General features: G+C 46.1%; 2 protein-coding genes and 1 long non-coding RNA gene across 8 annotated transcripts in view; 1 reads left to right on the plus strand and 2 right to left on the minus strand.

Moving 5' to 3' along the window:
- VPS54 (VPS54, GARP complex subunit) overlaps window positions 1–4,266 on the minus strand; it is a 47,214-nt gene extending 42,948 nt beyond the window's left edge. For 2 of the 3 annotated variants that reach the window (XM_027694964.1, XM_027694962.1), the window contains exons 1-2: window positions 4,205–4,266; window positions 3,728–3,818 (exon numbers count right to left, since the gene is read on the minus strand). The gene's annotated coding sequence lies outside the window, so the exon portion shown is untranslated. Of the gene's footprint in view, window positions 1–3,727; window positions 3,819–3,925; window positions 4,013–4,204 lie in introns of those variants that run through there. The other variant, XM_027694963.1, reaches the window with a different exon arrangement.
- Window positions 4,267–4,371: 105 nt separating this feature from the next.
- Window positions 4,372–5,379, plus strand: LOC113973178. The gene is made up of 3 exons (XR_003536167.1): window positions 4,372–4,553; window positions 4,722–4,864; window positions 5,079–5,379. It is a non-coding gene; the product is annotated as an uncharacterized LOC113973178 (long non-coding RNA).
- Window positions 5,380–19,252: 13,873 nt separating this feature from the next.
- Window positions 19,253–24,478, minus strand: part of PELI1 (pellino E3 ubiquitin protein ligase 1) — a 43,503-nt gene continuing 38,277 nt past the window's right edge. For all 4 annotated transcript variants that reach the window (XM_027694944.1, XM_027694946.1, XM_027694943.1 and 1 more), the window contains exons 5-7: window positions 22,973–23,170; window positions 22,674–22,862; window positions 19,253–21,692 (exon numbers count right to left, since the gene is read on the minus strand). In XM_027694944.1, coding sequence (XP_027550745.1) covers window positions 21,126–21,692; window positions 22,674–22,862; window positions 22,973–23,170 — 954 coding nt within the window. In that variant the 3' untranslated portion in view covers window positions 19,253–21,125. The remainder of the gene's footprint in view (window positions 21,693–22,673; window positions 22,863–22,972; window positions 23,171–24,478) is intronic.

Genomic DNA, 24,478 nt, shown 5'->3' on the forward strand with positions numbered 1-24,478 from the left:
GTGAACTTCTCTGCAAAGTTAGCAGGAGTGACGACCACACAGATCAGTCTTGCTGGGATGAAAGCAACCCAACAAGGAAGCTGTGTATGAGTTATCTGCCTTTCTCATCAGCCCTGCTTAGCCACATGTGCTGCTACGATCCAGCAGATTCTGTAATTCCTCAGACTGTGCCACTTTCCCAGCAAACTGCATAATGGGGACTGTGGAAAAGCAAGAGCACTTGAATAGCTTAAAGAGTAATGCCACCACCCTCCCCTTAAATTGTCTCTTTCATAAGGGCATCTCAAAATGCTCTCCTCAAACAGGGAAACAGAGAAGAAAGAACAGTAATCTGACTCCAGAGAAAGAACTGGACAGCTGCATCTTCACTGAAAAGCACCAGGGATAGACTACAAGGCCAGGATAAAACATCTGATTTTCATATTATTATATTTTGTATTTTGTTTCTTTTGCCCTCCCCAGCTGAAGACATTGCAACAGCAGATAAAAAAAAAAACCCAAAAACAAACACAAACTAAAAAAAGCTTTACTTGAGCTTCACTTCTTTAAACCCAAGAATAAGATCCTCTGAAAAAAATTACCCAAGAATGTCCCATCACTGAATAACGTCTTGTGACTTAGAATAATACATAAATGTAAACATTTTGTCAAAAACTGGAAAGCAATTATCTCCTTATAGACAAACTATCTGGAAAAGTAATATTTCACTTTTGTTCAGGTACTGAATAAAATAATTACATGAAACATCTGTGATGTACCCAATGTACCAAATGTACTTCCTCTCATCCGGAAACTCAAGCTTCCAATGCTGAACACTAATTTGAAATCGGAAGGCAGCTTCTCTGCTGGAGGAACAGACCTTTCTACAGCTATTTAGGTCATTATGCACCAAGTTCTTCTGTGCCAGGGGTGCTAGAATCATTCAGAAACAATCAGCAAAGCAGTAAAAATATATGCCAGAAAAGGCCTGTGGTTAGTTGCTCCCACTTTCACACAAGATGGGAGTGAAATCATTTTGTACTCATTTTTTTTTCAGGCATCAGCATTACAGTGTGTATTATCCTCTTGGAAAATGGTGAAATATGAGCATCTTCTACAGCTCCACAGAGGCCCATGCAGCTGAACAAAGACCATGGAGCCCCGGCAGGCATTCCTGCTACAAGTCTGTCACAGGCAGAGACTGCAGAGCAGTGACGTGTGGAGGAAAGGCAGAAGAATTTCACCAGCCCCAGCAAAAATCCCAACACTGAGGTCCTGACTTTACAAAAGGAGTCTGACAGAAGCTCAGGGCAATTTGCACCAACAGCAAGTTTCCCTGTGCAGCCTCTCTGCCCGCTGTCTTCAGCGGGGTTAGGCTCGTCTGAAACTAATCTTTCAAAAATGTGAATATTCACGAGAATTGCATCTTTCCAAAGCCTTACCCAAGTCCTGAACTGCAAGTAGCTATGAAGGAGTCAAATTAAAATACATAACACCTTTGACATCATGCATAAAGCTGAGACCAGGGACCATCAAAAAGCAGGCCCAGTGTACTCCATATCAAGTCTTACTGAGCAGTCTTGACACAGGATGTCAGTCCACTGGCACAAGGCAGGAAGTCACTCTACAGGGCAGGTCCTCAGCAAACAAGGCCATCCAAACTTCAACTCGGTGAGAAACAGAGTGTGCCACCCATGTTTGCTGATAGTTCTTGTGGTACTAATACCTGCCCAACAGAAGGCCAAACCAGACCGATCACCTCTGTTCACATCACCTCCTTTTCATCCCTCAAATGGCTTCCACTGACACAAAGGACAAATAATTCTATAACCTAAAAACCAGTATGGTTATGCTACATCCAGAATGCCAAAAAACAAATGGAAGGCCTTACACTGCTGCTTACAGCAACTGCATAAAACTGGTGGGAACTCCCTTGGCATATTGCAAAGTGTCAGATACGCTATTCCAACTCTAATAACCCATCTTAAGCACACTCCCACACACATCCAAAGCGGCTCCTCTTCTTATTTTTTATTTAAAAACCAGATTGATAGAGATAAAGCTGGGATATTTCAGCTATTACATATGAGTATTTCAGAACATCTGATCAGTAAATAGATCTGTCATTTTTGACTACGAGGGAAATACATTAACAGAACATTAACAGTTCTTTACCTTTTAAAAAGAATACTCAATTCCTTTTTTTTTTTTAAATCTAGCACCTAGGTGAAGTGGGTGCAAAAAGTTAAAAATATGGGGAAGACAAATCTTAGATGTGGCAGTAAATATTTCTTTGGACTTAATCACATGAGGCCCCAGAAACATGTAGGTAGAGCCTCCACATTTATGCTCATCCACTCGCTTTTTCTGTTCCATTCATAAAATAAGACCAAGAATAAACAAAGTGTAAAGAAAAAATAAACCAAAAGAAAACTGAGCCTCCCAACTGGAAGGATAATATGATGTTTGTTGCCCTTCTCTCTTCTTAAGAGACTCGCAGCTCCTCGTTTCCCCAAAGTCTGAAAAGGAAAAGCAGAAGTGGCTTCTACACAGAGTTGCTGCCCCAAAAGAAGAAATAATATATACATGATTCCGTTTCCCAACCTCTTCCCACCTAAGCTGCCAAAGAGCAAGTCTGCAGTCTGCTTCCTCCACTCTTTCTAGTGCCTCCTGACACCTTCCAGGCAAACAATATCCGCCTTCAACCTTGGAAATGTACATACTCTTCTCCTCCCATGAGGTTTGTGCTGTCAACAAGGCAAAATTCCAACACACACACCAGACTCCTGCTACAGAGGAAGATGGTACTGAAGACACAGGGACACTCAGGACAGGTCCTGTTATTGGCAAATCAGATGGCAAAGGTAGAGATGCTCCTTGGTGTGCAACTTTCTGACCCCACTGTGAGGCTGCCTACATGATGCACACTGACTTTAGCTTAAACAGCCATGGATCTCCTGTCTGTTAGTCCATTTTAGGCATTGTTTTCCTAACCAACAGAAGCACTATCCTATCCCCAAAGAACTGCAAGGGAACTATAGCTTTTGCCTATACTACAGTTTGGCCAAGAGTCACACTGACTCTCAGGCAAAAGTAGTAATTACTGCAGCCACTACAACAATTAATGTACTACAGTCAGGTTTTTAGTAAGAGTGTTTCTTCACAGGGTTGCAAAGCACGTTATAGCACAGCTGCAAGGAAGTCCATAGGACTTCTCATTCACAGCTTCATCAGACAGGGTACAGGTAACACACTAAAGACACTACCTGTGCCTGAAAAATCTCAAAAAACCCACATGTGCAAGTCTGAAGTCCAATAATTATTTTGATGTACACTCGATGTCACATAAGAGAAAACCCTAAGTATTTAGAGAATATAAGAAAAGCAGAGAAGGAAAAGAGAACCAATAACATACTAAGGCCTAAACCAGACAGTCGGAGAGGGAAAGTTTTGGTTGAGCGTGCAGAAGGTTGGTATTTTACACACATATATGGGTATTTCTCTCAACAGGACATACTGTGCTTGAAAAATTACAGTAAGGGAAAGCAAGAAATAACATTTGCCCGTGCACACAATTTTAGGATCATCTACAAACCCGGGAACCATCGCAATCCTAAATGGCTTATGGAACCAACAAACCCTTCAGCGCTCCGCAGCCCAGTCTATCCCATTCCTGCTGCCATGCGCCAGCGTTACAGAGGAAACCCCAAAACACTCGCTCTAAACCAAAGCCAGGAGCCGGCCATACCTTGGGGAGAACACGCCGGGAGTATCTCCGGGAGGCCGTCGTCATATCTGTCCCCGTAGCATCGCCTGGAATGCTGCCGGGGGCTGGGGACCTGCGGGGGGAGAGCGACCACATGAGGGAGGCCCGGCCTCCCACCGGCACCTCCAAACACACCCGGCGCCGCTCCCAGCCACCGCCCGCTCCCCGCCGGGGGGTTACCATGGAAATCCAGAACGTGGATTTGCAGGAAAAGGGCAGAGAAAAGCGGGGAGAAGCGGGCAGCCACCCCCGCCGCCCGCCCTTCCCTCACGCCGCCCGCCCCGCCACCCGGCCCAGGCCGCCGGCGCCGCTCACACAAAGGGGCGCCCCGGGGAAATTAAACTTTCCCGGCCGCTCCCCCGGGGGGAGCCCCGGCTGCGGGCGGGGGCGGGAGGCACCTGCGGCGCCAAGGGCGGGCGGGCGGGCTGGCCGTGGAGCGGGCGGGCCCCGCTGCCTCACCTGCGGCGGCGGGCGGGATGCGCGGCCTAGCGCGGCTCCTCCGCCGCGACACGTCGGTGCCCCCGCGCAGGGCGGCGCAGGAAGCGGCCCGGGCGGCGGCGGCAGCGGGAGGAGGGAGGAGAGAGCCAGGCACCGCCTCTGCCACCGCCCGGGGGAGGAGCCGCGGCCGCGGCCGGCGGAAGGGGCCGCGCTGGGGCTGCGGTTCCGCCCCTTCGGGAGAGGGGTCGGCTGGGTGTGGGATGAGGGGATGAGGCGGTGTCTGAGGCGGAGGCGCCGCCGTTTGGGGGGTTCTGCGAGTGAGCCATTGCTATGAGAGCCCCCGCCAGTGAACCCCATCAGTGACCCACAGGTGCAGCTCTCACCCCGACCCCCCGTCAGTGCCACCGCCGTCCCGCTGGTGAGATCCCCCCCCTCGGTGATCCACAGCTGCAGCACCAGCCATCGTCCCCAGGGTGGACGATGGGTGCTGCTCCACAGCCAGCGTTATTCAGATTTATATTTATTAGTTCTTCATCAGGCCACAGGAGATTCTGAAATACGGGGACGCTGTTAGGTCACAGTTAAGCGACAGCAGCCTCGTGCCTGGTCGTGCCTTAGACAATGATTAAATCCTCGGCCGTGGTGGCACAGGGAGATTCTGATTAACAGCAGCGATTCTCGGTGTGTGAAATGGCAGAAGCGTGTGAGCACGTGGCCGTGGGCTGTGTAAATGGATGTGTGTGGAAATTCGTGGGGTCACGCCTGGGCTTGTGGCTCACTAAGTCATGTTTGTGTCTGCCCCTGTGCTGACACCAGACAGACTGGGCGGAGGATGTTGTTTTGCTCCTCGGTGGTTATGTTGGCAGACACTTGTTGGGTACAATTTGTTTTGCAGACTCAGCAGATAACCCCAAATGAGTGTCGCCAAGATCAGGTGCTCGAGAGTCACAGGGACTCCTGGACTTCCTTGGGAGATGTGTCTGACCTGACCAGTGTTTGCCCTTCAAAAGGATGAGTTTAAAGAGCAGAAAATGTGACACTACCAGACAGAAAGACCTGTTTATTATTACTATTACTTTATAACTTTGGCCTTCAGTGTCAGTGGTCGTCACCACCACTGCTGCATGTGCATCCTTTATACCTTTCATAGACAAGCTTTAGAAAATAAAGATGTAGTTTCTTTTCTTCAAAATTGACTCCTTGGCTTTCCAGAGTTATTATCAGCTCAGCACAGATCAAACAGACTTTATTGGAAGCTGGAACAGCAAAAGCTGTCAAAAAAATAAACTATGTTAAATTTTAAATGCTTGTTAGGAAGCCAATGGGAATTTCCCTCCAGCAACCTGCAAACGTCACTCACAATATTTTCATAGCATGTTTTCCACTACCTGGCAGAAATCTCTTTGTGCCTTACAGCCTCCGCTGTGCTCAGAGTGCAGACACGCATTTGACACACTCCTCGTGGGCAAAACATGGTAGTTTGGGGTTTTTTTCTTGTTTTTTCTTTTTTTTTTTTCCCTTGGGGATCACATTAGTTGGCGTCTGTCTGTCTTCTAATCCCTAAAACCTGACACAGCAGCAATAAAGTGAGAGATCATGAACATAAGGTAAAACTGATCACTGTGTATCGATCCAGACTGCGGAAAGACTGAGTTTGCAGGATTTGGTCATGTGGATAAAGTCGAGGAAATCGAAGAGGCTGTGGGAGGGAGGGAGGTGGTGTTGGCCCTGTCCTACTGCCGTTCTCCTTTATGTTACTTACTGTTTTACCAGAGGAGTGTCCTCAGCCGCGTGGATTAGGGATAACATTCCTGCCTCGGCATTGCTGCCAGCTGGCTGGAGGTGTCTCCATGGCTTCTGCAACCACTCACAAGTGAGTCGGAAAGTTTGGATTTGCCCAAATCGTGTTCATTGTTTGCTCTCAGTAGTCTGAGAGTTGAACCTGGAATTGAACCTGGGAGTATCTACATAACCACTTTCCATTAGGAAAGAGACAGATGGGAGGGGATCAGAAGGGAGAGGCAAAAAGAAAGGGAATCCCCAGCAGAGAAGCAGCTGTGGGTGATTATTAACTACAGACACTGGTTTTGAAGGGAAAGCCCTTCCCACAGCCTTAGTGGCAAACCAAGTTTCCCCTTTCCAGCCCTATGGGTCAGGCTGAGGCTGAAAGCCAATCCTGCAGTGTGGATACTATTTTCCATGCCTCCCTTGTATGAATCATGGACTGATCCACTTGCTGCTGCAATGTGTTTGGGTCCTGGTCAGCAAACTGAGCCAGAGCCAAGTCCGGTCATGCAGGACTGACCTCAGTGCTCAGCTGGTGAGGTTCACATCACTGGTCTTGAAGCATCTTCACTGAGTCAGGGAGATACCCTGCCGGGTTCATCTCAGTTGATTACTGAGAGCAGCTCTAAAAAGAAATTTTGCATCAGTGGTTTAGCATGAAATGTCCTTTATGTAGAGCTGGGCTTACCCCATAGTTGACATTTGCCCAGGAAGCCCTGATCTGGCTGAAAACGTCAGGTCTGTGTTTCTCTTGCACCAGAGAGGTACATTCAAATCCAGTGATTAATTGTGTCAGAGACACACGGGAAAGCCATACCCTCAAAGTGACCTTTTAGCCATGCACCCTCCCATGACCTTTAATATTTTCCAGTTGCAATGAAAAGAGTCTTGTTATCTGCTCACACAGGGAAAGTAACAAACTGTTTGATTTTCTACCTTATGCTTCATTGACGTTCTCTCTGAGCTGAATATTGTTACTGTTCTGCTGCATTTTGTATTAACAGCAAAGCCCTCTGTTCCCCTTGAGAAAAATAAACTAGTGCTGCATCATAGTTGTGGATCAGAAGGAAAGGGTGACAGCCAAGCAGTTACCTCCTGCTGCTTGCTTTTCTGACTGTCACCTTTCAGCTAAATCCCGTGGTGGCAGTGACAACACCAGTCCAGCCTGAGATATCTCCTCCCCTCTGGACCGTAGGATACTCAGTGGGTGATTTCTAGAGACTTTGAGAAGAAAGGCTGTGGTTTAAAGCATAAGAAACCTCCCCAAGGCACGTGGAATGGCTGGGCTTGTGAGCTGTCGTCTGAATGTGCTGACGGATCTCTGCGGGTAAGAGCAGCCATTGCTTTACCAGCAGGGCTGGTGAGGTGAGGGAATTGTGAGTCAGCAAACCACAGTTCACTTGATCTGCCCCTTCAAGTACAGCTTCTGTCCCTAAAGTCTGCTTTTATGGTGGCATTTCAGTTATCTTTGCTTCCTACTGATTGCCAAGGGCCACGTCAGCTTTGCAGGACAGCCGCGACTCAGCGCTGCCAGCGCTACAGTGCCCGGGTGACATAAACCAACAAACACTCCTGGGCATGTGGGACATAGTCCTGCAGAGAGTCTCTAAGGGAAAAAGTACAGTCCCAATTAGTTTTAGCCAGGAAAATATTTCTACTGCTACTTTTTCAGCTACATGAGTTAAATTGGCATTCTTGCAAAACAACAGAAACATGACGGGGTTTTTTCCTACACTCACACCGGTTCAGGAGTCTTCTGTGGAGCCTTCCTGGGAAGGAAATGGGAAACAGTGGGGTTTGTGCTGTGGAAAATAAACAGTAAAAAGAACAAAGTAGCTCAATGTTTTCCCAGATACGAGAGAGAGCAAGAGACAATAAAAAGTAAGGAAATGCTTATTACTGCTCAGTGGCAGAACCAGCAGCCAACTGTTGTAGCAGCTGGGTTATCTCCAGGAATATCTGGGCTCCTTTCTTGGGATGCTATAGTGTTTTACAGGGTCCTTGGTTACAGGGTCCTGGTACCACTAGCTTTCAGAAACTTCCATAGAAAACCTTTGCTTGGCTTGTACTGCAAGTGAAAAAATTAGGAAGGTACTGCGATCCATAGGGAATATGAGGGAAAAGAGTGATTAAATGTAATTAGAGGGCAAGTCCCCTAGGAACCCTGAGTGTAGTGGGTAATCTTGTCTCTAAAAGAGCAGCATTAAACAATGATAGGAACAACCAAACTTCGAGGAAAAGCTCTCCCTGGAGGAAGCAAGGGATATAAAAGAAATATGTAAAATAATGAAGACTGCAGAGAAAGCAGATGGAGAGTTTCTGCTCTTCTTGTTGTAAGTGATGTGAAGTGATATTAAGACTGAATTTTTCATGCCAATAGCAGGGAAGATATTTCCATGCCTTGTGTAAGTGGAGCGTGGTGCTCAATGCCACGAGAAACCTTTCAAGACAGGAGCTTAGGAAGATGCAGAGTGGGATGGCAGTTTTATAGGGCAACATTGCTGGCTCTAAAAATTAACACAGATGACAATTTTGAAGATTATTTTTATAATGTCAACCAAAGGCTAACTATTATAGCTCAGGATCAGACCTGTGTAGAGAAGACATGACTGGCCTACATCTACACTCATGGGCCACCACCTGACATGGCTCTTTCTAGGACAGTTTCTTCATGGACTCCATGAAGACACTGTCATAACCTAAGGACAACCCATAAAACTGGGATGCCAAGTCTCTCCTGTTGCTCCTAAATGCTCTGGTGCATATTCCTCCATGCTCCTCCTGGCTCTAAGTCATTCCTCAGCACGTTAGACATGCTGCATATGTGGCTACATTTCACGCAGTTTCTTCTTGGTTCTCTCTGTCTCCAGTAAAGAGGCTGCGTAAAATTAAAAGCTCTTTCTTCTGTATCTGGATTGAGCCCAATTTATCACACAGCAGTTTAATGTGATGGAGTACATTAATACCTGAGTCATCAAGGGCTCTGGCTTTTTTTATGTCAGCTTTCCAGGCAAGCTTTGTTATGTGCAGTGCTCCCTTTGAATCTGGACACTGCCACCCCAACATTACAAAAGGAGGGATTCTAGTGGGATGTTTTCAGGAAAGTGTAATGGGAAACAGCCTCGTCTGAGCAGCACCTCAGGCAAGGAAAAAGCTCTTGCTTCTGAGATTACTTGTGAGTCAAAATGTACAGTTTCAAAGCAAGCGATGGTGTGGAGTGAGAACAAAAGTACAGAAAAAGCAGATCAAGCTGGTGATGTCTAAAGAAGGTACCAAGGAAGCAGGGCTGGGATCTTATGGACTTTCAGAGATCAGAATTAGATTATAGATACCACAGGGTTCAGTACAGGTTTTGTTTTAAAGATCAGAGATAAAGGCCTGGCATTATAGATGTTTTGAGACTTTGCTCTGCTCTAGGTTGCAAGATCTGTGGGTAGAGGGTACAGCCACTGGCCAAGTTCTCTCACACACACACCCTGCTGAGAGGAAAAACACACACCTTTCTGCATTTTAAAATTCTACAACTGAGAGGCTGTAGAATGATGTGGATGCCTAGATTAAACAGAGGAAGCAGCACCCTGTCCCCTCACTGCAGGCTCACCCAGCCAGCAGTTTACTAAATAGTGCCTCAGTCCTCTGTCTTTGACCTTGGGTGGAAGTTGCAGGGATTAAAGCAGGTGGGGACCACAGGGAGGATTCTCTTCCTCTAAGGGCATGGTAGGTAACAGCCATTATTAGGAGAGGGATCTGTGTGGAAAGCATCACCAGGTTTTTAAGCGCACAGTTCGTCTTTGCTTGTCTTACCCTGCTGTTGCCCTGAGCTCATCACAGCTTCAGTGTGACTGCTGTGATTTGATTTAGGTCAAACGTATTTCCAGGAACCGCTTTGCGTGACAGCAGAGGGCAGCCTTTCCCCAGGCTTCCAGAAATGACGAGTACATGGATTTCAGACAAATCTTTTCTTGTCTCCTGGTGTCTGCTAGCTGCCAGCAGAAGCCTCCGTAGGAACAGAGCAACTGATTCAAAGCAAGTAGAGATAGAAACAGCACTTCAAATCATCTCCTTGCATTTGCACAGCCTGGCTTCTCACCAGAGGGTGATCAGCTCTTGCACCTCCTCATTATTCATCCAAGGTGATGTTTCCCTTCCAGCCTATATCAGAGTTCAACATCAAAGCAATTAAAAATCCACGCTAACTCATTTCTTCACCTTGACAACAATGCATAACAGAAAACACATCATTCTTGGTGGGGAGTATGTCAAAATCAAAGTGACATTTTTCAGTGCTTGACATGCTGCATTAAAAAGCACCTCTGTTAAGAGACCTACGCAGCTGGCTGAATAAACTGTGGTGTGGGTGAGGCCTCAAATTACTTCATCTGCTGGTGACTTTTCAAAAGAGCCTCAGATATGCTCCGTGGATTCACCCAGCCCTGAAAAGCAAGGAGAAAAGTGATCAGCACTCTAATGTCCTGCCCCTTTTTATTCCCTGCTCGCAGAGCCAGAAGAGGAATGCTTACTGGGACAGGGTGTTTTGAGATGACCAGACCCAGGCTCTTTCTAACACCTCCTGGATCCTGTGGAAGTATTTCTTATTACCACATGGCAACAACCTTGTCCAAACTGTGTTTTTGTACTTACTTGACTGATATTAGTCTGGCTGTTTCACAAGTACAAGAAAGATGCAAAGATGTCTTCTGCTGGGAGGTTGCTCCTGAAGCAAACACAAAAGAACACAGATTTACTTCTATGTAGGATCTGCTTTCAATTTCTACTTTTTATCCTGCTTCTGTTCTCTCAAAACATGTTAATGGCATCCAGATGCTTATTAACACGCTTCATAGTAAGAACCAGAGACAGGAAATACAGGCCAGATGAGGAAGAGAACAGCTTAAACAACAGTTAAGAGAGCTGAGAGGAATCCAGAGTCAGCAGGACCAAGTTAAAATTTACTCTGAAGCCTTCAAGAAACTAATCAAATGGTTGTCAGTGAGCGACAGTATAAACTCCAGGGGGCAGAAGAGGTCCCACAGGACCAGAGAACCTACTATTAATATTTAGGGGAACATCCAAATACAGCATTAATTAATATTAAAGGCCCACATGAGCCTTAAAGCCACTGCTATGGGCTTACAAAAACAGGCCGTGTCTAATCAACTCCATTCCTCTCTTTGATAAGGCAGTTGGCCTGGAAACTAGGAAAGGGAAGTCACAGATGTGCTGCATCTTCACTTGAATCATGCTGGCTAATGCAGCCACCAAAGGAAATGGCCTAGACAGCGTTACTAGGAAGTGAACGGGCAATCAAGTTGTTTACGCTCAAGGTGTAACATTCACCACTTCCCCGGCTCTGTCTGTCCCATCAGCCACTGCCATGGGAACATCGGCTCCCAAAATCTGACCGAAGAGGTAGGAGACTGGATTTCTGTGCACACACCATGTGGGGTGGGAGTCACAGGGAGACATTTATTTTCACACAGGAAATCACCATCAGCGAGGAAATGACGCCAATTCCCTACACTATACTCAAGGTCTTGGAATTCTTGAGCATCTTTTCTTTACAAGACATGCGTGCAATTCACCCCCAGTTCAGCTTTTAATGAAAGAAACACTTAAAACACTCTTCTACCAATTTCCCCAACCCACAGAGCCTGCTGCAGCCTGCTGCTTCCAGCTGTCCCTCATAGGAGCCTTCTCATCCTTTGGAAGTGGCCCTCTTCTTTCCCAGCTCTGCAGAGAAAACTGGCTAACTAGGAATCTCAAGGCCATTCTAATGCTGTTCTCCTCTCTTCCTGGCTGCATTCATTATTAATAGCTCATCATTAAATGTTAATACATTGAATATCAGAGGTTTAAGGCTTGTTAGGCACTTTTTCTCCCTTTTTTTTCTTCCAGGTCTATTTGTTGGACAAGTTCATTCAGTGTCATGCTGGGGAAGGTGCTGATCGATAACAGACATACCTTTTGCAGGAAGCTGCTTTTTTGCTTTATTTCCTAGCTCTGCAGAAGTGCTTGGAATACAAAAGCTTTTGCTTGGAGTTGTTTCTTTTTCTCTAAGAAAACAAACCCCAAACAGTAGGTAAATATTTGGTCCCAACTTGCTCCTTGGTTCGTTTTAGTAGATGTGAGTTTATGAGTTCTATCTTTGTTCATTGATGAGTTGGTTTCACAGGGAAGATGGTCTGTGTAGGACTGATCCTAAGGCAGGATCTGACCCCCAAAGAGTGTGAATGGTGGGTGCTCCAGGAGAAGCACTGAAGGCCATGGTAGGGAGAGAGCCTCTCCATCATGTTTTTCAGGATGGAATTTGCTCCACCCCCATCCCAGGGGTACAGCAGTGACACTGTCAGCAGCACTAATATTTGCTTGCACAGGGTTGTTCCAGTGTGGATCATCCCCCTCACCTTGCAGTTAAAACCTGACAGGAGGACTCTGTAGAAGATCCAAATTGCTGAATGGTCGGGGCTCAGACACCCAAAATTGAAACGCTTCTCTGTGGGCAAAAATGTACTGAAACAAAGAACCATCAGGATGTTTTTCCTCAGTGGAGGAGGTGGGTAAGCCTTTGAAAGGACATACAGCATGTGGGACATGGGCAGGGACCTTCTCTCTTCACTCAGCAAGCAGAGGGGCCTCAGGGAGGATGAGGTGAAGCTGAAGACAGAGTTCAGGAAACAGAAGCAAGAACCTGTCAGTCTGGCAAACACAACCTATGAAGAAAGATCAAAAGGACTGCTTCAGCAAAGAGAAGAACAGGCTGAGGAGAGACATGCTGAGAGCCTTAACTATGTAAAATGCTGCTAGAAGGAGCTATGGCCTCCATGTGCTCTCAGTCCTAACTGCTTTAATTCTAATGTGCTAAAGATGTCCTTTTGGGGGGCTTTAGGTTCAGGAAGAGGAGCCATTTTTTCACTAAGAGGATGCCTGAACAAAAGACCAGGCTGTCTGGAGAGGTTGGGGAATCTCCACTATTGCTGATTTTGAAAGAATAAGCAAGTGGCACACTTGCAAGCAGCATTTGGGTAGAACTGACCCTGCCACGGGGCAGACTAATGAAGGAGAGGACCTTCCATGGATCTGTGGTTACATTATGAACAATACGTTCTTAAATCAGCTCATGCAAAGGAACTTGCATCTAAAACTCGCAAAAAAATTGTTTCATACAACCTGGGAACTCTTATTGGTGGTGGTTGGGGTTTTTTTTGCCTTTGAAATAGTGAGGAAATTCCAGATACATTGATGTTTTGGGTATGTTAAGATTTTAAGATGCTAAGAGCAGAGTTGGGTTAAATATTGCCCATCCTAGGGACTCCCAGAACTGCTCTTCTCTTCTTCTGCTGTGTCCTGGGGAAGCCCACCTCAGACATACCACCTTTACTCTTTATTACTGTGAATTAGCCCCTAAATTACAGTCTGAAAGGTTGTTTGGGGCCAGCAGAGCCTAAGCCTCTTGTGTGATACTACTCAACATAGTTTTTTCACTGCAGAAGCATAAATAGAGCCTGACTTTATTAACCATTAGCCTATAAAGTTAAAAGTATAACAAAATGCAGGCACACATGGTCTATAAATATATTTATGCTGTTGTGAGGAACATTAACCCCAGGCCTCCACGGTATGAAAAACACTCCACTATATAAATGATGAGCATTTGGCAATATTGGCGTAGGGACAGGGGGACTGTTTTTTTTTTTTTGCTTTAGGGCTGGCAGGGGCTCTAGGCAAGCCCCACTTTTGCAGAGGCCCCTGCTCCAGCCATGGCTTCCCTGGCAGGCAGCTGCCAAGGAGTTTGCCATGAGCATGATTCATCATCACCCAAAGGTGCTTGAACACACCTTCTGCTTCTCCTGCTCCAGAACAGGTGGAGTGAGATTTTCAAGCGATAAAAAGAGTGACGCTGGCAAAAATGCTGAGTAACACTGAAAACCCCCGGAGCGGTGGTGGAGCTGAGCCTCTGGCATTGCTTACCCTGCCTCCTCAGGAAAGCTGCTCTGGATCTACTTTTAACTTGAATAAGCGAAAAGGCATTACATATCCATGCCCTGGGTGGTTATGTGGTATTTAAAGACCCGCTGATTGATTTAGCTCCCCTTCAGAAGTGAAGCAAGGGCTACTTCAGTGACCTGAGGCCCTGGCAGCTTTGCTCTGCTGGTGTGATCACAAGCTGTGGGAAGGGGCACAGGATGGGAAAGGTGCCCACATCCCTGTGACCTATCTCAGGCAACATTTATCTCCCAGCAGTGGTGCAGGGTGACACCACAGCCTCATTCTGTGGTGGGAGCCATGGACATGTCCCCTTTACAGGGCAACACAAGCTGGGCAGGTAAGACCATGACCTCTCAATCCCCTGCAGCTTGGAGCCTTTCATCCCCTCTGGAGTCATAACTCAGGTGACTGTCCAGACAAAATGAAAGTGGGCACACCTGCACCACAGTCCTACTGAGACTTTGGAGATTGCCAGCCACTGTGCCAAGGGGAAGCACAGGCCAGAGAGAGGAAGGAGGCCAATTAAAAAGCCAGGCTCTGCCTCTGTGTTGCTCAGGGCTAACTGAACAGTTGATGGCATCGCTGGAAGCTGCATTTGCTTTTAATTGTCCTCGTTCCACTGAATAACTAATTCTCTCCTCCTCCCACATGATAGAAAAAAAAAAAAGAGGCATGGGATTTTTGGAAAGGATGAGTTGACTCAATTCCTTTCATCCAGCACATGACAGCAAGCTGCAGTTTTTAGCTTTGCATCCAGGCAAGTTTAGAATATCGCTGCATGCGTTTGTTTTGTTTCAAATCTTCTGGGATCAGCTAAAAATATTATTGTGGAGAGATGTAGATATGGAAGCACTAAAGGCTTCGTATTCATCCAGCTCCTGAATTACAGCCAGCCAAAGGAAATAACCCAGGTAGATCCCTTTTGTAAGATGGTTATATTAAAAAAATGATTTTACATGTGTCAGAAGGCTGAGAAGTAGGAGGTGCTGGGAATCTGAGCATGATCCAGGGAAAGAAGTGTATTCCTTCAACCCAGGGACAGGCTTAGCTCGTCCTTCATGAGCTGTTGCCCAGGAAAGCCATTGCTCTCTCCTTATCCTTGACCAGCTTGTGTTTCCAGCCTTTTCCAGGACAGACTGAAGGGAATCCCTATCTAGGCAGAAGACTAGATGAACAAAAGACCCTCAAAATACATTTTGTAGGGTCTGAGTGCAGACAACATGGTTCAGTGCATTAAAAGCCACATATTTCAACAGAATCAGTTAATAACCACAGCAAACATGACAGAAACTTTCAGGTAAGACATATGCAGAGAAAAGTGAATTTAATTTTCTTGGGGGGGGGAGAGGGGATGTTTTGAAGCAGAAACAAATATAAGGGCCAACAGAATGAGATATAAACAAGCAGACAGTTAATCTTGGGAGTTGGTGGTAAAGAAAAATACACCTAAGGAAGCTTTTCCCACTGAGTGATTGAACTGTACACTGCACTTACATCTACTGTCTGACAACGTGAACTATCATTTCCTCCCTCCTCTCTCTGTGCTGTTCATGCTTCATGTGGTGCTCCTGGGAAATCCTCAGGAGTCCAGCGTGTGCTCTGCAAGGGCTGTAGAGGGGAAGCCTTTTCATGAGACCTTTCCATTACAACAAGGAAAAACAAACAAATCCTGGCATGAGTTCTAACTCCAAAGGACTCCACTCTCATTGTATTTCTGAAAGGCAGCAAATCTCCAGTACTGACCTCAGTACAGACTGGTATTACAGACATAGACAAGGTAGAGGAAGGAAATTGGAGCACATTCATAATTTACTCTTGCCTCAGAGCTGTTTAGGGACACTAAATCAGCAAAGTATTCAAAATAAATACATCACAATATTGCAGGCATTGCCAAATTACAAAGGAGTTGCCTCTGACAGGAGGAAAGTCCTTCTGGAGTTGATCTCTAGGGTCATTTGCACCCCTGCAAGGTATCTGAGACCCTATATGGCAGCGATGGCAGAACCCAGGACCTGCTGGTGCCTTTGCTGCTGCCACAAACACATCCCCACCAGCAGAGCCAGGCAAACAGCACAGGCCAGCAAACAGGGTGACTTTGGTGCTGGTTCCCATTCCCTCCTGCCAGCCCTGCAAGAGGGGCAGTAGGACAAGAATGGAGAACTGGGCACAACAGCAGCAAAATCAAGAGTGGCAGGGAGTGGGCAGGAAGCTCCTGACTGCCAGAGCTGGCACTTTGCCTCTGGTTACTCATCCTCCCTTGAGCTCAGCCTTGGGAAACACAGCCCCAGGCGATGCCTTACCTGATCCCACACAGGCTTGGGCCAGGCAAGGTGAACAGGACCTGCTTCCGCAGTTCCCTGCTCCTTGTGGCTGCATAATGGAGTGCATCTGCCAAGGATGGAAGGCAGGAGGATGGGCAGCAGCTCACAGGGGGTCCAAGGCAGGAACATGAAGATTCAGGCACTGGGGCTTACAGCTAATGCCATTCCCTAACGCTGCACCGATGCCCAGGCATGTCCAAAGCCACCGGCCCCGCTGCAGGCTGTGTTTGGGATGGCTGCTCTCACAGAGGCACCTTAGGCTTGAGGGAGTAACAGCCCATTTTTACTGCTCTTCAAATGTGCCTCCTTTTTGCTTTCAGGACAGGAGATGGGACCAGACCAGACCAACAACCAGTAGCACTCAGCACAGCTGAAGGAGGCGGCTGTTCCTTGTGCACGCATCAGTGTTTCCCTGGCTCAGCTTGTGTCACCAGCTACGTTTCCATGGGATACTGCTCCTAACAGCACAGCGACGTAGTGCTGTTCTCTGTGAGAAAACTGGGTCCTCTGCTCTTGCTGCTGCCCTGGAAGCAGCACCTGGGAAGGGGCAAGGTCTGCTGCTGCCCCTGTAGAGGCCACATGTGCCAGAGAACCCCTGACCCACGTCACAGGAACCATCACAGCTCCTCCAGAGATGCTTTTCCAGATCTTCTTTACAGGATGCACAACAGCACTGGAGTGATCTCCTGCAGCCACAAAGGAGCCTTAGAAACTGCATTTCTAGGATGATCACAGCCCTTGGTTAAAGCCAAGTGCTATGATTAAAAATAGATGAGCTTTGCCAGCATTTTTACAGAAAAGGGATGAGCCAAGACTAGAACCAGGAAATGTGGTCTCATCCAACAGCAACCAGGCCTAATCCAGGCTGAAAGACAGCGTCCAAGTAGCTGTAGTCATGATGATAAATTTATATTGCAAAACTGGAAATGTATTTTTAGAATGGAGCCTGGAAAGTGTCACTTCAGAAAGCGATCAAGCACGGCACGGCAGGATCATTATGAGATTTGCAGAGCACCTTCAAACACAGGAGTCTCCTGAGGTGACTTCATCACGGTGTCAAACCTTCCAGGAGACCAGGCTCATTCTTGCGGGTGTAACAAGCCCAGCACAGATGGGATTAGACCACCTCATCCACAGCCTGCACCACACAGCTCAGAGCCACACCAGGTGCACGTGCGACTGCTCCAACCCAATGGCTGAGTTGGCCAAGGAACTGGAGCGCTCCGTTAGTGCCAGGCTGCCCACCCAGGGAAAAGCCCCCAGGAACCTCCCCATGAGCTCCTGCCCTGCTGCCAGCCAACACACCGAGCTGTCCCACTGCTGCTTTGGGGGGAAAAAAAAAAACCAAAAACCCCAAACCAAAGAGCCTTTGTTAGCCAGCTGCTGTGCCAAGCTGCTGCCTTCTACCACTGTTAAATCCATGCAATTTCATACAGCTGAAGAGCAAATTAAGTTAATTAAATCACATCTCACTGCGTAGGACAGAGCAGCCCATGCACAAACCAGCTGCAGAACACTGGCTGCTGATTTCCAGAAGCACTTCTGCAGAACTTCAAGAAACTTTAAGGCTAGAGAAGCACCTACACCTAACCTCATTTTCACATGCACTCCCTTATCAGTTCCTCCTAATGGCAGCGCTCTCCAAGGGAACAGTCCTGTCCCATCTGCTGTTTGCATCACCAATTCTTCTGCCAGTTGAGCCAACCTTTAAAACCAGGTGAAGGCCACAGATCCCACCTGGGGCTGGTTTTTGCAGGTGCAAGAGGCTGACTGAGGCTGTCACAAATGGAGCTGTGGTTGTCTCAAAGCCAGCATGGTGCCGCCTCCTGCACCTCGCCCAGCTCCAAAATTTGTTCAGAAGCAATGGCCTTAAAGTTCAGAGTGCTTCAATCAGCTGGTTGAGTCCAAGGGATCATTTTACTTTTAATCTGATATTCATTTTACTGTTTACAGAGGACTATTGTTCCAAAAAAGAACAGAAGCCTGGCAGACCTCAAACAGGGAACCCCAGTCAGAGCTGCTGCTATTAGTGATGGAACTTGCTCCTCAAACTACTCAACCGTTGCTATCCTGCTTTTGACAGCGGGATCTCCCCGTCTCAAGCATTTGAATGCCCATGTTCTGCACTTTTGAAAATGGGATTAACAAGCCCAGGTTGGGTCAAGAGAAGTATGCAACAGGCAGAGAGCACGGGGCAGACTCTGAAGACTGATCTTAGCCTAACACTCCCCAGAGACACAGCCAGTTGTGCTCTGACACCTTTTATGGGGGGTCTCTTTTTTGGGGGGTGAGGGTGGCATAGGAAAGTACAGTGAAAGCAGAATGTATCATCTTAAAGAGGGTAGAGGCTTAAGGATGGCTGCATGTTGGGCATGGACCTTTCTTCTTCCCCTCTGCAGTCTGATGTGCCTCTACCCAATGGCACCACTGGCTCCACACCAGCCTCCAGCTGTGCCTCCAACACAGGGTGAGTACATCGCTCTCCATACTCCTCCTACCATCCCCTGCTCGGTCTGTGCCCACTGTTCAGCTATATGTTACTCACACTGCTTTGCAGCTTTCATCATGTCCTCTTCTGATTTTTCATGTTCCCATAGTCAACAAGATCAGGGCCACGGAAGTGTCAACCAAATTTTGTGGAAGATGGAATCAAGAGCTCTTATCACTTTAGAAGAGCCCAGACATTCAGTCAGGTTTTGCTCATGCTTCAGTATTTGTAACTTACTTGGGTAAGAGATCATTTAACTGTGTCTTTTAAACAACACTCTCACCTTTGTTAACACACAGCTAAATATAAAATATGTTAAGAGGTCACATCTGACAGGAACCATTCAAAGCCATGACCAGGAAAATGTGCAAAGTCTTTACAGCTGCTGCTTTTCTGTGCTCTTAACCCACATGCACAGAACAGACACCTTAGGTGACAAAAGAAGGGCCATCCCCATCTCTTGGAAACAAAGCCACAGACAATCCCAAATTTCTATTTTTGAAAAGTGTTTACTCATGTAGTTTGAATAAATTAATTTGCAAATAAAAATTAAAACTACAGTATACTATAGTTTGAATAAGATGATTAGAACAACTACAATACAGGGATTTCTTGCTGCATAAGTTTCATTACTTAATGCATATAATCTGGAAAATGTCAAAATCAGTTATATTTCTATGGAAAGGGAGTAACAGCAGTTACTTGTACATGACAGCTAACTGAATTTATAGTACAGGTTTCCTGACACATGCATTTCCTGAGTGAACCAAACAATATATATAATTTCTTTTTAAAAATGGAGAAATAATTGACAGTCAAAGTAAGTAATTTATGACATCTAAGCAACACAGGTCTCTTTAAACCAAGAAAATTTTAGAACAGCTTCAAAAGAAAAATGAAAGCTATACTATGAAGTACAGAAAATTGCTACTGTCAATTAATTATACAGTACATATTTTGGAAAAAAAAAAAAAGTACGAAGCTGGCCGAAAAAGCTCAAATCAACCCTAAAAAGGTCAGGTTGTGTGTTTGCCTTGAAGCACAGTGGGTCAGCAGCAAAGCTGCATGTAGTGTACTGGTCTTTTCTGGTGGATATGGAGGGGATGGAAGGGGAGAGAGGGGAGAGCAGAGAGAGACCAGTTAACCAGAGCCCAAGCACAGCATCCCACACTGAGGGGTCTGAGCCCAGTTCCACCCCAGCTCCCTCCAACAACAGACAATTGTGACCAGCTGCCCAAGGATGCTGGGACATGGGCACACATCCCCTGGGTACCAGGCTCCACCTGTGTTCCAGCTATGGCCTTGATGAGCATTTGCACCTGGTAAAGGCCCCCACGTACCAGTCTGAGGGTGGAAGGCAGAGCATCCACCTGACAAACCCTTCCCAAGCTGGGATGTGGCCAAGTCACAAGTTGCTCCCCACACTTGAGTCCGAGTGCCTCTGCCTCTCCCCTCACCCCCACCCCAAACAGCAAGGAACAGAACAAGCCTCATCTTTCAGGTCTGTTCATTTTAACATTGGAAAAACCCTCACAAATGTCACTAATGCTAAATAAAGAGAAGTGTTAGCGTGAAGGGAGAAAAAAATCCTTAATCTAGACTAAGTTGCATATTCAAAGAATCTGGTAAATATTCTCCTCATAACCAGATCTTAAGTACAGTCCTACCAAAAAGACATTTTAAGAAGTCCTTCTTCGCTACCTTTCGACACAGTTAAAGTACAACTTTATGCCATCATAATTTGCATTAACTTTGTTTAAAAAGCATTTTAACTATTCTAAGAACTCAGTATTTTAGATTAAAAGATTTTTCTACCATTTCCATCTCACGTTCTTCTCCATCCAGAACTACTCTACACGTCCAACTGCCAGATGTAACACACTATGACCATGCTACTCTCTAAACATTCTACATATGTTCAATAATAAAGATAAATAGAAAAGAGTTAATATACATGTTATATTTTACAATGTTTGCATCCAAGCTGTAAACTAATGTTCTTTGAACTATTTACCCTCCATATACAAAAAGAATGAAACAACTTTCAAACACTTGTGGGCATGTGATTCAAAATCATTAAACGGAAGGCATCGAAGTTCACTCTTACAACACTTCCTTCACCTCTTCAGAAGTAGTTATTAACTAAAAAAAAGCAGTTCTCCCCCGTCTCCCCCCAGTTTCTTCTATTTCCAGACTTTTCTCAACAGAGAGGGATTTAGCTGTTGTAACAAAAAAAGAAAAACCCAAAAATTCTTCATCTTAATGCAAACCAGCAAAGCCCAGAGAATATGAAAAAACAGTTGGTTTAAAAATCAGAATCGCTTAGCTTATCAGTTTACTGCAGTCCTTGGTAACACCTGTGTTAGTCAAGAGGTCCTTGGAAAATGAGTCTGATGTAGCCCTGCTCACCAGCCAGCTGATGGGCACAGAAGGGACAGGCTGCGTGGAAAGTGTGAGTACCGTGAGGGAGAGGGATTTGGGACCAATATGCAGTTGTCTTTTCCGAGCACACGTGTCCGCACGGGCTGAACGCGTGAGTTGGAGGTCCGGCATCCACATAAAACCCCGCCTCGCACCCGAGCCACAGCGGCACGTAGGGGCCGACGGAGCGGCACATGGGGCACTCGCGGTCCTTGCCGTCTCTCTCCTCCTTGTTTCCCCAGTTATGGTAGCCGTGCACGTGGCCACAGTTCAGGTACACCCACGGCTGCTTTTCATCTACAACATCTTTCCTCTTCATGCTGGGGAAGGCCAAGGTGTTGAAGCCCACGGGGCACTGGGGCCTGGCTGCGTTGATCTCCTGCCGCAGGGCCTCCAGGTGCTTGACGGTGGGGGTGCGGGACAGCCCCTCCGCCGTGCGCCACAGCAGCGTCGCCCCGCACAGGTCGATCAGAGACCCATCCTGGAGCTGGTTCGTTTCGTTCTCGACCTTGTGGTGGACAGAGACAAAGAGAGGTGTCACCTAAGGGTGCCTGAAGAGGAACATCATGCACTTCCATAATACAGATCCGCCTGGAAGATCCAGACAAAGTTTCAAGCAGTTCCTGACTGTCTACATAAGATGCCCATGGAGAGCCCAGTATCAGCTTCTCTCTCCCTTCTTTTTTTTTTTTCCTGAAAAAAACTCCCACCCCAACATCTTAAGAAATCAGTGTGTGCATTAAAATAGACCACATTAGTCATGAAAAGCTCCTCTCCAATCTCAACTTCTCTCAACCCCATTCCGACCTCGAGCACTCCCAACTATGCTACTTCAGTTGAGGAATGGCACAAGCCTTCTCTAGTCCTCCATCATATTTTAGACTGTTTTCTTCAAACACACCTTTACACATGGCCTTCCCCTCCTCCAGAAAGTCACCTGTTAGTACTCCAAGCTAAATACTTCATTGAAAGTGTTCAGTGTAGCAGTTCTTTTTGCTGAGAGATCCCAAAACCAATTATCTCCTGAAATATCACCAAAGCTTTGTAAACAACAGGAAGGGGAAAACTCAGAATGTAAAGGTGGGAATTAATATCCAATGAAATTATAATTACTCTTTATTATTCTATAAAAAAGGAAAAGTGGGAAAACCTTCAAAGCATACGCTCAAGAGGTAGAATCAGAAAAATAATCTTTAAAATGCATACAGGACTAGGACAGTTTGCAGAAGTGCATAGTAGACCGGCAACTCAATTTAGAAGAGCAGTCTAGATGTGCAATTAAGTACTAGTTTGCAGATAAACTCAGTAATTCAGGTTGAGCAAGACATCTTTGTGCATGAAGACAAGACACACAGAAGTCAGTGTAACTAACTGCAGAGGTGACAACTACACTGAATTACAGCAGATCCCAGCTCTATGCCCAAACTTTACCACTTCTGGCTGTATCCATTTCGAACCGGTTGCATAAAACACTGGTCACTACTCTCACCATTTTTCCCCTCTGCTGAGCCGATCTGGTTTCACGGAGGCTGAACACATTCCCACACACAGAGATCTCTCTCCACACCCCTGGCTTGGAGTCCTCTGTGAATCCATTACGAGGATGCATAACAAGAACCCCATTTGTTGTTAGCCCATCCATTTGCCCATCTGATGTCTTCCACTTCGCAGCTTTCTCCTAGAACAAATTACATCAATGATAACTTTAATTTGTCTGAAGCGGAGCTATGAATTAATTTTAAAATAAGCCTGAACTGAACTTCTGGGGGAGAAAAACAGTTTCCTTACCCCAAGAAAAATGTTTTTTGAGGAGTCAAATCCTGCAGCATATATTCTTGCTGTGAAAGGAGGGTTACGTTCACATATGATTCTGCAGGCAAACCTTGATATAGTGCTCTGCACAGACTGTGTATCTGAATTACTCTGACTTCCAGGAACTGTATCTGTTACTACAAAGTCTATAGGGCTCTCCGTTGACCGACCAATCTGGAAAGAAATTAAAAAGAAAAAAACAACAATCAGAAGTTTGTCTTTGGGTCTGGGAATATTCAAATTCGAAGCACTTGTGATAATATAAAAATCATGATGTTACAGTTTAAAGCATTCCCCTCCACCCATCTAAAGCCTATTCTGAATTAATGAATTATTCTGCCTTCAAGTGATCACAGTTATTTTGAAAGCTGGGTATGGCCAACTAAAGGAAGGGGAAGTAAAATGATGTAATTAAGTCAATTCTGAGATGATTTCCCACTGAAGGCCTTCTCATCAGTGAGGTTACACTCAGGTCAGGTGGACAAGCTGCAGCAGCACCAAAACAGCCAGGAAACAGCAGTTAGAGGGAAGAAAAGTGACATTCAGTCACTTTGCATGCCTGCAATATTCTGAACAATGCCAGACTAGGTGGAGGTGTAGATGCAGGAAAATTAGATAATGTGAGCTGTCTCTTCAGCTCTGGTGGGGCACTGAGAAGTAGCAAAACTTTTGTTAAAGACCAGGTACAAGGTGCTTGTAGCAGAGAGGAGTTACAAGAACACTCACAGAAGGCAAGAATTCCACATCTGACAATAATCAGATTGTTCTGGAAGCTGGCTTCTTTTCAGAGAGTTTTGCAGTCCCACACAACTGTACTGAGGTTTGATAGAACTGCATGGGTATCGCTGCTTCTCCAGTCAACTCACCTTGTCCTTTTCTTTACAAAGTAACAAGAGAAGTAATATCCCTCTCCCAATCATTCATATAGCCGGGTTTAAAGCTCTTATACACTACTACTTATACACCACTACTCACTCACTGCCAGAGCTCTCAGGCTCCTTGAAAATAGCTGGTTATATTAAGACTGATTAACTGCTGAGCAGGACAACCCAAAAGCTTGATGTGCTTTTTTTGGTGAAGGCTGGAGAGCTTTCATGAGACTAAAACTGCTTTGTCAGAATGTATTTTTCTATTGCTTCTTAGGCAGGATAACCCATCAGTGCACGGGGATTGCTAGGGGCAATTTCAGAGCAGCACACATGCCACAGCATGCCTGAAGAGAGAACACTCACACAAACAATAGCTTATGCTGCAGTGAGTTCATTACAGTCCTTTTGCTCTGTTGTAAGTATTTGCAGTTGCAGAGCAGCTTCCTCCACCACTTCCCAACACCTCCCACCTCCTTAGATCTTGCAGTGGCGTCACAGCTAAATGCTGTGACAGCAAAACTCCTTGCCATAAATTAGTGACAATAAGGGGGGGGGAAAATCAATGCAAGATCAGTCTGGGAATCAGAAAGAACAAAGCACACATTAAAAAAAA

The sequence above is a fragment of the Neopelma chrysocephalum genome, unplaced genomic scaffold (genome assembly GCF_003984885.1).
Source record: "Neopelma chrysocephalum unplaced genomic scaffold, ASM398488v2 Primary Assembly neopelma1_99, whole genome shotgun sequence".
In the NCBI taxonomy this organism is placed as follows: Eukaryota; Metazoa; Chordata; class Aves; order Passeriformes; family Pipridae; genus Neopelma; species Neopelma chrysocephalum.